The sequence below is a fragment of the Lithobates pipiens genome, unplaced genomic scaffold (genome assembly GCF_037356315.1).
Source record: "Lithobates pipiens isolate NorthernLeopardFrog02 unplaced genomic scaffold, aLitPip1_a1.2 Scaffold_18, whole genome shotgun sequence".
NCBI lineage: Eukaryota > Metazoa > Chordata > Amphibia > Anura > Ranidae > Lithobates > Lithobates pipiens.
The window spans coordinates 189358643-189374764 of record NW_027507758.1 but is presented as its reverse complement, the minus strand read 5'-3'; the positions used below and the strand labels follow the sequence as shown (position 1 = coordinate 189374764).

General features: G+C 42.0%; 2 protein-coding genes across 7 annotated transcripts in view; one reads left to right on the top strand and one right to left on the bottom strand.

Annotated features, from left to right (window-relative positions):
• LOC143987600 (centromere protein H-like) overlaps positions 1-4425 on the bottom strand; it is a 232043-nt gene extending 227618 nt beyond the window's left edge. Inside the window, exon 1 of one of the 3 annotated variants that reach the window (XM_077486459.1) lies at positions 4315-4425. Coding sequence is in view for 1 of the 3 variants with exons in the window: in XM_077486457.1 (XP_077342583.1) it covers positions 3215-3264 (50 nt within the window). In the remaining 2 variants the exon portion in view is untranslated. Of the gene's footprint in view, positions 1-3214; positions 3501-4314 lie in introns of those variants that run through there. The other 2 variants (XM_077486458.1, XM_077486457.1) reach the window with 2 other exon arrangements.
• Positions 3535-16122, top strand: part of LGALS8 (galectin 8) — a 59976-nt gene continuing 47388 nt past the window's right edge. For 2 of the 4 annotated variants that reach the window (XM_077486456.1, XM_077486453.1), the window contains exons 1-3: positions 3600-3744; positions 6220-6277; positions 8330-8418. In XM_077486456.1, the coding sequence (XP_077342582.1) occupies positions 6239-6277; positions 8330-8418 (128 nt within the window). In that variant the 5' untranslated portion in view covers positions 3600-3744; positions 6220-6238. Of the gene's footprint in view, positions 3745-3779; positions 3805-6219; positions 6278-8329; positions 8419-16122 lie in introns of those variants that run through there. The other 2 variants (XM_077486455.1, XM_077486454.1) reach the window with 2 other exon arrangements.

The following is a 16122-nucleotide window of genomic DNA, read 5'->3' as shown; positions in this document are numbered from 1 at the left end:
TGTGTAAAAGGATATTCCTGCGCCTAATCAGGGTGCAAAAGGAGGGCGTACTGCTGCACGCACTGGGGGGAAATGTCTGAGCCCAATAAAGTATAGTCAAAAAAAAGTAGTGGTGCGCTGTACTGGGACAGGTTCAGTCTGCCCCATAGGACAGTATATTAGAAATGGAGAAGATACAACTGTGTGTCATGACTTATGTGATTATTAGGGTAAATAAATACAGAATCGAGAAGATTTGGCAGGAACTGCGATCAGCTACTCAAAAGGGTATACAGCCTATATGCGTATAGGTCTAACACACAGTCTATTAAAAGATGTGTGGTTCCTATCTATAATTGAACAATGGTGACATTCATTGTAGGTGCGTCAATCCACTTATAAAATAAAGCAATGCAACAAAAATAAAATATTATAAAGATAAATCAAGATGTCTCAATAGTGCAAAACAGAGATTTGCTGCAGAAATCGCATAAAGTGCCCGTGCTTAAATGCAATATAAATACGTGAATTACAAAAGATATACAACTCAAAATCTCAAGTGTCCATTACATTGTGCCTAGTGTGGCCATTTGTTCCAAGAAATCGCATAAAGTGCTAATGCTTGAATGACATGGTGCAAATAATCGTGAAGGAAATTGCAATAAATGGTGATACTGGTTATGGTGGCGATATTTCCCATGATCCTGTGTAATCTGATTATGGGTGTCCCCTTACCTTACTGCTGTAAGGTAACAGTATGTGACAAATGTGTCTTTGGGATCCTTGATGGTCTTTCCCTTTAAGGTCCCGCTGTGGTGTCCCCAAATCCTGGTGTTTTCTGTCCTGCCTAGTTGCGCTGTGTGGCCCCTTTAAGTGGTGGCTCTGAGATGTTCAGCAATGGGGGTCCCTCAGCAGATGGCGTATATGTAGGATCAGAAGGGTATAGAGGAAGAATGCCCCACAGATGTAGTAAATTTGATTATAGAATTTTTATTCAGGAGAAGAAGAGGATACTCACAAACATAAATTCAGAATGAATGATGTACAAACAAGCAGCGAGCTCGGTGTGCGTCACTACGCGTGTTCGTCATGGGGTCACGTGACTTTATCAGGGGATCCCCTGATTGAGATTTTGACTTGTATATCTTTGTTATATCACATATTTATATCGCATTTAAAGTGGTTGTATACCCAAATTTTTAACTTTTACCTACAGGAAAGCCTATAATAAGGCTTACCTGTAGGTAAAAAAAATATCTCCTAAACCTTTACGGTTTAGGAGATATCCCCCTCGGTATGCGCCGCTGACTGCAGCGGCGCATGCGCACAAGGGGATTCTCGGCCTGAAAATCCGGCAGTGGCCGGCGGCCGGAAAGAAATCTCCCGCGCGCATGCGCGGGAGTGACGATATCGTGGCTCCGGCCACTCACAGCGCCGGAGCCGCGATACCCGGAAGAAACGCCGAGGGAGCACGTCAGCTCCCTCGGCGTGGATCGGGCCAGATGTCGGGGCCTCGTTCTAAGGTATTTCATAATGAGCTAGTATGCAGTGCATACTAGCTCATTATGCCTTTTGCTTTGCAGGTTTTAAAAAAAAAAAAAAAAATGTGCGGGTTTACTACCGCTTTAAGCACGGGCACTTTATACGATTTCTGCAGCTAATCGCTATATTTTGACCTATTGAAAGACATCTTGATTTATCTTTATATTATTTTTGTTGCATTGCTTTATTTATTTTATAAGTGGAATGACGCACCTACAATGAATGTCACCATTGTTCAATTATAGATAGGAACCACACATTTTTTAATAGACTGTGTGTTAGACCTATACGCATATAGGCTTTATACCCTTTTGAGTAGCTGATCGCAGTTCCTGCCAAATCTTCTCGATTCTGTATTTATTTACCCTAATAATCACATAAGTCACGATACACACAGTTCAATCTTCTCCATTTCTAATATACTGTCCTGTGGGGCAGACTGAACTTGTTACAGTACAGCGCACCACTACTTTTTTTGACTATACTGCCCAAAAAGTGCTTGTGCAACAAATGTAATGCACTGATGTGAACAGACTCCATAGACAATAATGTGATTTCCATTGTCCAGCATGCAAGTGGGACAGAAAATGCAGGAGAAAAACGCACTAGTGTAAACAGGCACTAATGCAGACAGTTGTGGTATAGCTTCATTTACTTGAATAGGTTGTGTTTGCTAGCCGTACTGCCCACCAAACGTGACCTGTGCTATAAAATTTTGCTTTGATGCCCCACGCCTACAAACAGTAAGTACATGGTAAGTAAGGCAGTGGTTGTCAACCATGTCCTCAGGGCCCACTAACAGGCCAGGTTTTCAAGATTTCACTGCTGCTCAGTGATTGCAGTGTTCTAGTCTGCATCTCCCCAAGGTAATACACAAAACCTGGTCTGTTAGGGGGCCCGGAGGACAGGGTTGATGACCACTGCACTAAAGTATGAATGGCCTATAATCTACAAAAGGCTACAGATCAAACCTTAACTCATGAAGTAGGACATGCTGTGAAAAAGATTCACTAAGGCCTTATGCACACTGACCACTAAGGATGAACTCCAGCATGTTTGCATACTCCACGTGCAGAGCCCACCAGGAAGTCGGCACGGCGCTGCGCTAATCAAAGGCAGTGAGACATTGTCCCGATGCATGGCTGCAAAGATCGGGAAATGTCTCACTGCCTGTGATTAGTGCAGCGTCACGCTGACTTCCTGGCGGGCTCTGCGTGTGGGGTGTGCGAACATTCCTACTGGCTACTTTGGGGAACTGTCCTAGATGCCTTTCCTCCTGGCAGCGGCATTTTAGCAAACAAAAACACTTGATGCCTGTAAAGGCATTTATGCATTCATTCACTTCATGGGCATTCTGGCCCATGAATTGAATTAATGCTTAAGCACTAAACACACCTAGTGTTTACACAGTCACCAAATGTATTTTTCCTGCCAAAAAAGGGCTCCTGGACACGCTGGCTGTGGATTTCTTTTCTGCCTGGAAATGCTTATGTGTACATGGCCACATCGGTGAACATACAGGGGCGTTTAGAGGCAGAAAACAAATACCAGACGCCCCTAAGAGCAGCAATACAAAAGTCCAGTGTGCATAAAAACTTAATATTAATAACTTCAAAAACGACAATACCGACTCTAAAAAAAAAAAAAAAAAAAAAAAAAATGTGAAAGAAATAACACAGCTTCCAGCTCTGACCTGTTTTCCTTTCGCTGTGTATTTTTTGCCTTAGAGATTTTAGAAGACATGTTTGGGATAATACTGCAGCCAGGCAAATGTTAAATACCAGACCCACACTTTCAGCTTGTTAAACTAATATGTACATAGAAGCGATCTCAATTTATAAGGGAGGTACAGGCTTTATCCATGCAATCTGCTACACTGCCATGTGACTTTCAATTTCCCAGATATCACGTGACCTATTGAAGTCTCAAGGCTAAGAATGACAGGTTTAGTCCGATAGACGAAGCCATTTTACTGACATTTCTCCCGTGTGAAAAAAAGCTTGAATTGGTCTTCAAGAATATGGCTGCCTTCACAGTTTTAACTTTGCGGTGATAAAGACACAGTTTTAAGCACTAGAGCCCTCGTTTGTTGTAAGTATTGTCACGTACATTCACAAATACAGCGGTGTGAGTAAAAGTCAGCAGGTAAACCTAGCTGAGGATCTGTGTGGCAGTTTCCTCGGTTGCCGCAGCTAAACACGGAAGCATCAGGAGCGGCTCCAGGTGGGTGTATTGTAGAGGAAGCACAACGTTGTCAGTCTTTTGGACACGATATTGAGATAGGTGCTGCTAATTTTATGTAATTGGGTTATTTCTTTTTGAGTTGTAGAGCTTATACTTTCGGGTGCGCCTTCTTCTTTTTCAGTATTAGTCACCTGACTTAGATCAATAAGGTGAGATGTGTATGCTTATAGTGGTGTGTAATACAGATCCAGCCACATTCATACATCATTTGGTTATATGTGGCTCAGGGGTGAATCCACTATATACCGTGCTGACTCTATGAAGCCAAACCATCCGACCTGATCGGTGGGATCATAGCAGTGTGTGGAGTCCCCGTCTAACTTGTGAATGATGGTTCTAGAAGTGTCACTGTGGCTTTCACTTTCAAGGGACCCTGCCGATCACAACAGTTTTGTATCTATAATTGTGCATAAGGCCCCTTTCACACGGGGCTGAATCTGATTTGCGCTGCATGAAATCTGGTATGGATTGGGGGGGGGGGGACCCCACGCCATTAAAAAAGGAAAAAAAAAAAAAGGGGGACGCCACATCATTTATTTTAATGCTCACCTGTCTGTGGTAAGGATGAGCTCAGGCACTCTCGCAACCTGCACGTGCAGAGCCCGCCAGGAAGTCGGTACTGCACAGCGCTAGTCACAGGCGATGAGACGTTTTCCCCATCTGCAGTTGCAGAGATGGAGAAATGTCTCACTGCTTGTGATTAGTGCTGTGCAGTGCCGACTTCCTGGCGGGCTCTGCACATTCGGGTTGCAAAAATGCCTGAGCTCATCCTTTAATCAGCGGGATACTCCCACTGACAGCTCATGAATCGGTTGTCGAAGGACGCGGCGGCTGGCTTCCCAGCCCGCTTCACATATTCATACACTAATAAAATAAAAACACTTTATTTTTATATATATATATATTTGTATATATATTTGTATGTGTGTGTCTTTGGCTCTATTTCAGTGCCGAATTCAGGCAAAAATTTGTTCCTGAAATGGAGAACAGGGAAGTAACGGGCCCCTACTTCGAGCTGCATGATGTGAAATGAACCCAGCCTTAAAGGGGTTGTAAACCCTTGTGTGTGTTTTTTTTTTTTTTTTTTTTTTTTTTTTCACCTTTAATGTATCCTATGCAGGTGAAAAAACACCTGGCAATGACCGCTGTTTTGCTTACCTGAGCCCTGGAACTTCACCCAGCGGGGACGCACTGTCCCTCTGCCTAGGGTTCTCGGCTCTTGATTGGATAGATTGATGGCAGTGCAGCCATTGGCTCCTGCTGCTGTCAATCAAATCAAATCCACTGATGCGAGGGGCGGGGCCGGGTCATACATTCGGCGGTTATGAATGATGGACTCGGGAGCGTGCTTCTCCTTGGAGGTTATCTGATGCGGGGAGGAGCTGCAGAGAGACCCCAGAAGATGTTGTTCGGGGCCACTCTGTGCAAAACGAGCTGCACAGTGGAGGCAAGTATGACATGTTTATATTTTTTTTATTTTATTTTTTAAATAATCAAAGCTTTACAATCACTTTAAGGAAATATGTATATGCTTCCCTAATCTAAGGTTGCTCCTGTCCGATCACAGTATTGGCTCCTAGTTCCAGCTTCAGGGGAGAGGAGGTACAGTGGATAATAGATGCCGCATAGTAAGTCTATAGGTGACATCACCTGGTACTGCAGCCATTGTCGCTGTTCTCTCCCTGATGACGGCTGCTGGGGAGATCACTTGACCAGACAGGAGCACCCTTAGATTAGGTAAGTATAGACCTCTTTAGGGCTTAGAACGGGGATGGGAGCAGGTTTAAGCTTAGATAGTATAGTATTAGCCCTACTTTAATGAATCTGTCCGAGTGTCTACAAAATGATTATAAAAGTATCCTCATATATGCGCATATACTGACTACTTGTACTAAACTAAGCAGCACTGAATCTGTCCCACTGTCTATAAAAGTTTTTATACATCTACAGTAGGTGCATTTGGTTGCTACATGTATTATGGTGGGAAGTGTTAACATTGCAGTGGGTAACATAGTACGTTTTTGGCATTATTGGCTTGCATTGGTTGGATTTCAAATTTAGTCTTCAGCTATACTATGCATCTTTGTGTGTCCTGGTTTCCTTCATGGATTGGAAGGAAATTGTTAGGACACATTGAGGGAGATTTACTAAAACTGGAGCACTCAGAATCTGGTGCAGCTTTGCACGGTAGCCAATCGGCTTCTAACTTCAGCTTGTTCAATTAAGCTTTGGCAATAAAAGCTGGAATCTGATTGGTTACTATGTGGAGCTGCACCAATTGTAGTAATTTCCAGTTTTAGTAAATAACCCTCATTGTGTAGAGATATTATATAATAATGTTCCTGTAAGGACTTATCCTATGTACTCTGGAAAATTATTTGGAATTTATTGCCACTGTTGAAATAAAGAAGATCCATTACAAGCCGTGCATAACATCATGTATGTTTTTTTCAGCTTCCCCGATAAGAGAAAGATGTCTGGGTATGATCTTAAGAGGACCGTCCTGGATCCGGTAAGAAAATCAAATTGTTGTTAAACTTTGGGCTATATCTTTTCTAGACATTGTAAATAGTTTTCTTCATCAAGAGTAGAGAATATATTTTTTGAGGTAAATAAAGTAAGAGCGTTACAGGTATTAATAGTAAATGCATTTGAATAAAGTCTATTAAAAAATACATTTGCAGTTTTGTGGATTGGGGTTTCCCAGGTTTGGATACATGTACCACTGCTAATAAATGTACTCAGTCTGGGTGCCACCCAGACTTGAAATCTTAACTGGGGGCTACAAGGAGCAAGAGGTAACACCTGCTTAAATTTTCATCACTGATGCATAGTCTTGGGTAAATTGAATTGCCCCACACTCCGCTTGAACACAGTAACTTTATTGGTCCTTGGCACAAACATGTATAAAAACTCATAGCATACAGCACAGGGATACAAATGTAAGCAATGTTAACATATTTCACCCCATCACACTTATTCATAACATAAAATCAACACCACTATCTGTCTCCTATATAGTCTTCAATAACCACAGGTGTAGGAGCTGCTAATCATCTATTAACCCTTCATGGAAAGAAATGAAACGCCATACAAGGGGTTAATTACAAAAGGCAAATCCACTTTGCACTGCAAGTGCACTTGGAAATAAAGTCTCTTTAAATCTAAGGGGTAGATCTGAAATGAGGGGAAGCACACTGATTTTATCATCCAATCATGTGCAAGCTAAAATGCTGTGTTTTTATTTGCCTTGCATTCCCCCTCGGATCTTCCTTGATTTTACTTCCAAGTGCACTTAAAGTGCAAAGTGGATTTTCCTTTTAGTAAATAACCCCCACAGTGTTGTAATACACCATAATACTAACTACAAAATGAAGAAGAAAATGCATTTTTAAAAAATATGAGTCATAGTAATAAGAATTAAAATGCATTTAAAGGCAAAACTTTATTTTTTTTTTTTAACCTGTCAGTGTATTATATGCTTCCTCTGCCCCTATTAGGAAGATTCACCATCTCTAATTGTCTGGTTTACCATTAAAATTGTGAATCAAAGTAAAAGAAAATCAGATTTAGGCACCAGTCCTCAGGAAGGATGTACTAGAAATGGAGCGAGTACAAAGGACCACAAAGCTAATAAAGGGTGTGGGGGATATTAATTATGAGGAAAGGTTGCGAGCACTGAACTTATTCTCTCTGGAGAAGAGACGCTTGAGAGGGGGTATCATTTCAATTTACAAATACCATACTGGTGACACCACAATAGGGATAAAACAAAACATTTTTTGCAGACGGGAGTAACAAGACACGAGGCGACTCATTAAAATTAGAAGAAAAGAGGTTTAACCTTAAACTGCATAGAGGGTTCTTTACTGTAAGAGTGCCAAAGATGTGGAATTCCTTTCCACAGGTGGTGGTCTCAGTGAGGGGCACCGATAGTTTTAAAAAACTAGATAAGCACCTGAACGACGCAACATGCAGCGATATATAATATAATACTGTAATATACATAGGTTGGAATTGTGTTTGTGTTTTTTTTTTTTTTTTTTTTTTGTCCCCAACCTCACCTACTATGTAACTGTGTAACATTTTTGTGTTGTCCACCAAAACAGTAATGGAGGGGAAATTTTCAATGGGGACATAGTTCAGGTGACCTTGGGGGCCCCCAAGGAATTTCCTGTAATTAGCAGGGATTTCCTCTTGCTTCCTGTTTTGGCTGTGGGACAGAAAGTAAAGGGAAATCTCCCCAATGGGACATAGGTGGCAAAAAATGGCAGCTGTTATAACCCTCCCTTGCTCTATCCAATATAAAAAAAAAAAAAGTTTTATTTTAAAGCTCAACTGATTTCTTGTAAACAATCTTAAGGCAGTCCATCTTTATTTACATGTATGGCTAGTTTTGTACCATGCCTCATGCACACAAATATGAAATTAATGAATATAAAAATAAAAGATTGAAATCTTGTGATACTGCTGACAGAGCAAAAAGCACTTTTGTAGTGGTGTACATGTCTGAATTGTTGTTTATAATTCTACACATAATAGTAATTGTCTATTTTTAATGTAGCCCATCCCTTATGTGGGTACAATCCTTGGAGGCCTGGAACCTGGGACTATGGTAGTAATCCATGGAACTGTACCTAATGATGCAGACAGGTAACAGAAAAATGTATTCTCTAATGTTTTAGAAAAGCGTTAACCTTTGTATCCTATATATAGTAGTTGTTTACTAATCTATGACTGTGCACTCACTGTCTTATCAGTAATGAAAGACTTTTGACAGGTTTTGAAGTTTAAAATTTTGCCCACTGATAAATATGCTCCGGTATGTTATGCTGTCTGAAGATCATTTCTTCTTTACCAATTTATTGTGGGAGGAATGCTCCAACAAATGATGCTCTGCTGGACCAGGTGATCTGAAACCATGTGGTGCTTATTACTAATGTTCATATAAAAGAACCTCTGGATAGCAATGATCATAACCTGATTCTATTTAACCACATGCCGACCAGGCCATAGCCAAAAAGATGCCTACAGCGCGGTCGGCTTATTCTGGGAGGGTGTACTTGCTCCCGTGCGCCCCCGGGGGTGCGCACCCGGGAACATCCGTGACAGGACCCAGCGCATCACGGTAAATGGCTGCTGATAGCGGGTTCACTTGTAAACAAACCGGCGTCATGTCATGATGCTGGTTCCTCTCTCCCCACTCTGTACCGATCTGTACAGTGTGAGAGGAGAGGGGGAGAGAGTGGATGGCAGTAGCGCTGTGGGCTTGATGTGTAGTGCCCACAGCGCTGCTCTGTGACAATTGCAGTCACATGCTCAGCCATACCCTGCAATACCCTGCCAATCTCCGGTGCTTCTACTGACTCTTGCTACGATCAAAGCCAGGATCATTTTTTTTATTTCAGGCTTCTCAGCCTAGATGTGAGATGTGGGGTCTTATTGACCCCATATCTCACTGTAAAGAGGACCCCTCATGCCATATTCCTATTACTATTAGGAATGTTTACATTCCTTGTAATAGGAATAAAAGTGATCAAAACATGTATTTTTGGGGGAAAAAAAGTGTCAAAATAAAGTAAAATGAACAATAAAAAAAAAATAAAAAGTTTAAAGCGCCCCTGTCCCTGCATGCAGAAGTGAACGTATACGTAAGTCCCGCCCACATATGAAAACTGTGTTCAAACCACACGTGAGGTATTGCTGCGAACGTTAAAGCAATAATATTGGCCCTAGAACTCCTCTAACTCAAAACATGTAACCAGTAAAAACTTTTAAAGCGTCGATGGGGATTTTTAAGTACCGAAGTTTGGCGCCATTCCACGAGCGTGTGCAATTTTGAAGGGCGACATGTTGGGTATCTATTTACTCGGCATAACTTCATCTTTCACATTATGCAAAAACATTGGGCTAACTTTTTTTCATATATATATATATATATATATTTTTTATTTTTTTTTTTTTTTTTTCCAAAAAAAAGAATGCAATCAAAACATTGCTGCGCAAATACTGTGCGAGATAAAATAAAAAGTTGCAATGACCGCCATTGTATTCTCTAGGGTCTTTGCTAAAAAAAAATATATATATATATATATATATATATATATATATATATATATATATATATATATATATATATATATATATATATATATATATATATATATATATATATATATATATATATATATATATATATATATATATATATAAATGTTTTGGGGTTCTAGGAAATAAATGATTTTACATGTAGGAGAGAAATGTCAGAATTTGCCTGGGCCTCTGTATGTGGCCACGCTTTGTAAAAGTGTCGCACATGTGGTATCGTGATACTCGGGAGTAATAGCATAATGTGTTTTGGGGTGTAATTTTGTGGTATGCATATGCTGTGTGTGAGAAATAACCTGCTAATATGACAATTTTGTTGGAAAAAAAAGACAAAAAAAAAATCTTGATTTTATTGTGGGAAAATATCACTCAACATGCCTCGTTCTAAATAACTTGGAATGTCTTCTTTCCAAAAAGGTCATTTGGGGGGTATTTGTACTTTTCTGGCATGTTAGGGTCTCAAAGGAGCAGACAGGCTCTCTCATTTCTTAAGTGTGATCGATTTTCAGATATTGGCACCATAGCTTGTGGACTCTCTAACTTTCACAAAGACCAAATAATATACACCAATTTGTACTTATTTTTACCAAAGATATGTAGTAGTATAAAATTTGGCCAAAATTTATGAAGAAAAATTACTAATTTGCTAAATTTTATAACAGAAACTAAGAAAAATTTATATATATAGATAGATATAAAATTATTTATTTTATTTTCTTTTAATCCCAGCGGTGATTAAATACCACCAAATGGAAAGCTCTATTTGTGTGAAAAAAGAACAAAAATGTCATATAGGTACAGTAATTGCCATTCAAAATTGGTCTGGTTAGGAAAGGGGTTTAAAGTGGTTGTAAACCCTTACAAACCACTTTGACCTACAGGTAAGCCTAGATTAAGGCTTACCTGTAGGTCCAAGAAATATCTCCTAAACCTACACGGTTTAGGAGATATTTACAAAAAGACAGGCACCGCTGTCTACGGCGCACTGAGCACGCCGCAGATGCCGCTCGTGTCGGCTCCCGTGCGCATGCGCAGGACTGACGTCATCGTGGCTCTGGCAAATCACAGCGCCGGAGCAGCGAGACCCGGAAGTCACTCCGGGATACATGGCAGCGGTGAAGATAGAGGAGGACCGTTCCGGGGGCTTCGTTCTCAGGTAAGTTATTCATAATGAGCTATTAAAATGAGCTTTTAAAGTGTCTTTACTTCCTCTTTAAGTGCCTAGTGGTCAAGTGTTTAAAGTGGTTGTAAACCCTTACATTTACTCACTGATGTGAATAGACACAAACACAGAGCTAAAACAAATCCTCCTACATAAGTTGTACTTGTTTATCTGCAGCACTCTCTCCTCTACAGCTGTTCAAAGTGCAACATTTTTATACAGCTTGTCTGAGCTTTCAGAAAGCAGAGGGCAAGGAGCTGAAATTACACTCTTTAAACCTAAGTGAAAACGACACTGAGAGTTGATTGGAGGGAAGGGACACGCCCCCCCTTTACACAGCACATGGGAACAGGTTGAGGCTGTCAATCACAGGCTGTGTGCTGGAGCTCCCTCCCCTGTCAACTTTCTGAAGTTACTTGTACAGATAACAGAGGAGGCAGAGAGAAATGCTAATTGAGATAAGTACACACTATAGAGCGGTGATTCTCAGCCAGGGTTCCTTCAGCATTGGGCATTTCCTGCCTCTCAGATAAGTTCCTACTCACACCATTGATCTTTCTAGCTATCTGTAAGGAGGTAATGCTTCCCAATGACCACAAATGTAATGACCATTCTTCACACTAATGTATGAGTTGTAGATGTCTCATTTTTTAGCAGCGGTTCCTCCGAGACCAAATAACTATTTCAAGGATTCCTCCTGTGTTGAAAAGGTTGAGAGGCTGCTATAGAGGGATATGTTTTGTTCATATTTCATGTTCGAGGTTTACAACCACTTTAACCTACCTGGCGGTATGATTCATTCTGGTTTTAGGTGCTGAAAGCGGTACAATTATTTTGCATGGAAATTTGGCGTTTTATATTGTAGTCCTGTCATTCTTAGGAATAACTCTTTTAAATCTGTTCAAACCAGAGTCTAGCAGACATCCCGGGTATGAAAGTTCATAATATAATAAATAATAGTAAAAATTATTCAATAATGTAATCAAAAACACTGAAATTTGATCATTTGCAGAAATGTCGCTGTCATTAGATTTAGTGTTTGATGACGAATTTCCCCACAAATCGCTATCGCTCAATTCTGCAAGTGATTATAATTTTTTATCGCTGTTTTCTAGTTGGTCTAAAATCACTTTTGACATAAAGGGACACTTTTTGGTTGCTATGGGCAATCTCCAAATTTCAGGTAGAAAAAACAGTATTTATAATAGAGGTCGACCGATATGGGTTTTTCTCTGGCCGATGCCGATATTTAGAAATCATGGCGGCCGATAGCTGATATATGATGCCGATTTTTTTTTTTTTTTTTTTTTTTGGGCCGATATGTTAGGCCGATTTTATTTTATTTATTTATTTTTAATCCCCCTTGATCTAACACACCTTTCCCACTGGGGCGTTTTTTAAGGCGCTTTTGGGCTAAAAATAGCGCCTGTAAAGTGCCTGCAAAATGGCTCCCCTGCAGTCTGTGTGAAAGACAGAGTGCTTTCACACTGAGGCGATGCGCTGGCAGGATCTTAAAAAAAAAAAAGTCCTGCAAGCAGCACGTTTGGAGTGGTGTATACCGCTCCTCCACCACTCGTGCCCATTGATATGAATGGGCACCACTGCCGAAGCGCATGCAATGCGATTTGGCAGCGGTGCTTCATGGGCGCATTTAACCTCTTCCTTGGCAGCTAGCTGGGTTATATGTGCCCCACTAGCAGCCAAATAGCACCGCTAAAATGATGGTAAAGAGCCGCTAAAACTTGCGTTTTACCATCAACGCCTGCCCGCTCCAGTGTGAAAGCAGCCTTCATAAGTGATACAGAAAATTTCTTACACTTAAAGCGGAGGTCCACCCTAAAATGGACCTTCCGCTCATCGGATTCCTCCCCCCCCCTCCGGCGCCACAATTGGCACCTTTCAGGGGGGAGGGGGTGGGGGGTGCAGTTACCTGGATAATCCAGGTAACTGCACCCACTTCCGGGCTAGCTCTCTGCGGAAAGGGGCGTAGATTACGCCCCTTTCCGCAAGTGCCCGCCCCCTTACGCAAGTGCCCCGCTGCCTGCTGGGAAACACACAGATCCCAGAGGCAGCGGCGACCGTCCTCATTGCGCAGCGCGGCTCGCGCATGCGCAGTAGGGAACCGAGAAATTAAGCCGAAAGGCTCCATTTCCTGATTCCCATACCCAAGATGGCGGCAGCACTCGAGTGTCGCTCTAGAGATCGGCTTTGGGTGCCGACATCGCGGGCGCGCTGGACAGGTAAGTGTCCCTATTTTAAAAGTCAGCAGCTGCAGTATTTGTAGCTGCTGGCTTTTAAAAAATAAAAAATAAAACGCGGACTCCCGCTTTAAACATTTATTAAACAAAACAAACCTCCAATCAGTTTACTTGTATGTATGATCTAGATAAAAAAAAAAAAAAAAAACCTATATATTAAATAAAAACGGGTAGTCAAAACTTTTGGACAAAAAAAAATAAAAAATGGGCTAACTTTACTGTTTTTATTTTATTTTTATTTTTTAAATGGTGTATTTTTTTCCCAAAAAAATGCATTTGAAAGACCTCTGTGCAAATGCCGTGTGACATAAAATATTACAACAACCGCTATTTTATTCCCTAGGATCTCTGCTAAAAAATATATATATAATTTTTGGGGGGTCTAAGTGATTTTCTGGCAGAAAATACAGGATTTTTACTTGTAAGCAACAAGTGTCAGAAAAGATTTAGTCTTTAAATGGTTAAACTGAGAACTTCTACACACAGAGATGACTTCATTCAGAAGTGTAAACATTGTATCATTTAGTTCTTTTCTTGGCAGTCTGCCCAGAGAGGAGGAAAGTGTTGCTATGACGACTCAGGCAACTCACACTGACTTCTTAGGCCTCATGCACACGAGACGCAGATGAAACAAAAGCTGAAACGCGCGTTTAGAAACGCGCGTTTTGCCGCGTTTGCATGTCGCGTTTAGACGCATTTAGACGCGTTTGCGTTTAGACGCGTTTATAAAGATAACATCATGTAGACCCTCCCCAAGCTCTCAAAGCATTTTTTTTAACTATTTCTGCTATTTTGATCAGAGTGAGCAGCAGCAGCATAGAGAGCAGTTGTACACTTGCATTTGCCTTGTCACTTGCCACGGCACCTGCCACAAGTTGTGGATTGTCCACTTGCCACGTCACTTGCCACAAGTTGGGGATTGTCCACTTGCCACATCACCTGCCACGTCACCTGCCACAAATTGTGGATTGTCCACTTGCCACGTCACTTGCCACATCACCTGCCACGTCACTTGCCACGAGATGTGGATTGTCCACTTTCCACGTCATCTGCCATGCCACCTGCCACAAGCTGTGGATTGTCCACTTGCCACGTCACCAGCCACATCACCTGCCACAAGTTGTGGATTGTCTACTTGCCGCGTCACTTGCCACATCACCTGCCACGTCACTTGCCACGTCACCTGCCACAAGTTGTGGATTGTTCACTTGCCACGTCACCTGCCACGTCACCTGCCACAAGTTGTGGATTGTCCACTTGCCACATCACTTGCCACGTCACCTGCCACGTCACTTGCCACGTCACCTGCCACAAGTTTTGGATTGTCCACTTGCCACGTCGGCTGCCACGTCACTTGCCACATCACCTGCCACATCACCTGCCACAAGTTGTGGATTGTCCACTTGCCACGTCACTTGCCACGTCAGCTGCCACGTCACTTGCCACAAGATGTGGATTGTCCACTTGTCACATCACCTGCCACATCACTTGCCACATCACCTGCCACAAGTTGTGGATTGTCCACTTGCCACGTCACCTGACACAAGTTGTGGATTGTCCACTCGCCACGTCACTTGCCACATCCCCTGCCACAAGTGGATTGTCCACTTGCCACATCACTTGCCCCATCACCTGCCACAAGTTGTGGATTGTCCACTTGCCACGTCACCTGACACAAGTTGTGGATTGTCCACTCGCCACGTCACTTGCCACATCACCTTCCACAAGTGGATTGTCCACTTGCCACGTCACCTGCCACAAGTGGATTGTCCACTTGCCACGTCACCTGCCACAAGTTATGGATTGTCCACTTGCCACGTCACATGCCAGTCACCTGCCACAAGTTGTTGATTTTCCACTTGCCACGTCACCTGCCAAGTCACTTGCCGCGTCACCTGCCAGGTCACTTGCCACGTCACCTGCCACAAGTTGTCTATTGTCCACTTGCCACGTCACATGCCAGTCACCTGCCACAAGTTGTTGATTTTCCACTTGCCACGTCACCTGCCAAGTCACTTGCCGCGTCACCTGCCAGGTCACTTGCCACGTCACCTGCCACAAGTTGTCTATTGTCCACTTTCCACGTCACTTGCCACTTCACCTGCCACGTCACTTGCCACAAGTTGTGGATTGTCCACTTGCCACATCACTTGCCACCTGCCATGTCACTTGCCACAAGTTGTGGATTGTCCACTTGCCACAAGTTGTGGATTGTCCACTTGCAATTGCAATTGTTTAAAATATTTTTCTAATGGTTTTTCATCATTTGCAATCATTTTTGAGATTTTTAATGTAAAAAAAAAGGTCACCTTTAAAAACGCATATAAACGCGGCTAAACGCGGTAGCGGCGTTTTGCCGCGTTTTACCGCGTTTTGCGTCTGAAACGCAGAAATTTTTGTTTCTGAACGCATTTTTTTGCTTCTGGAAAAACGAGATTAAACGCAACTGCATATAAACGGAAAAAAACGAGACTGTGTGCATGGACACATAGGATAACATTGAATGAGTTCAGGTGCAGTTGAAAAAACTGTCCAACTGCATCTGAACGCGCGTTTAACTGCGTCTCGTGTGCATGAGGCTTTACTTACAGAAGTCATTTCAAAGTCCCGCTGTAGAATCGGCTTTTTATCAACACAATCGGCCGATGCCGATTATTTAAAAAAACGGCAAATATCGGCCGATATATCGGTCGACCTCTAATTTATAATATAAAAGTGCATGCAGGGCACTGGAAAGACCACTAGGGACAAAGGGGGTGTGTAATTTTTTTTATACAGTACTGTAATCTGTAAGATTACAGTACTGTATGTGTTTTGTGTATTTTTAAC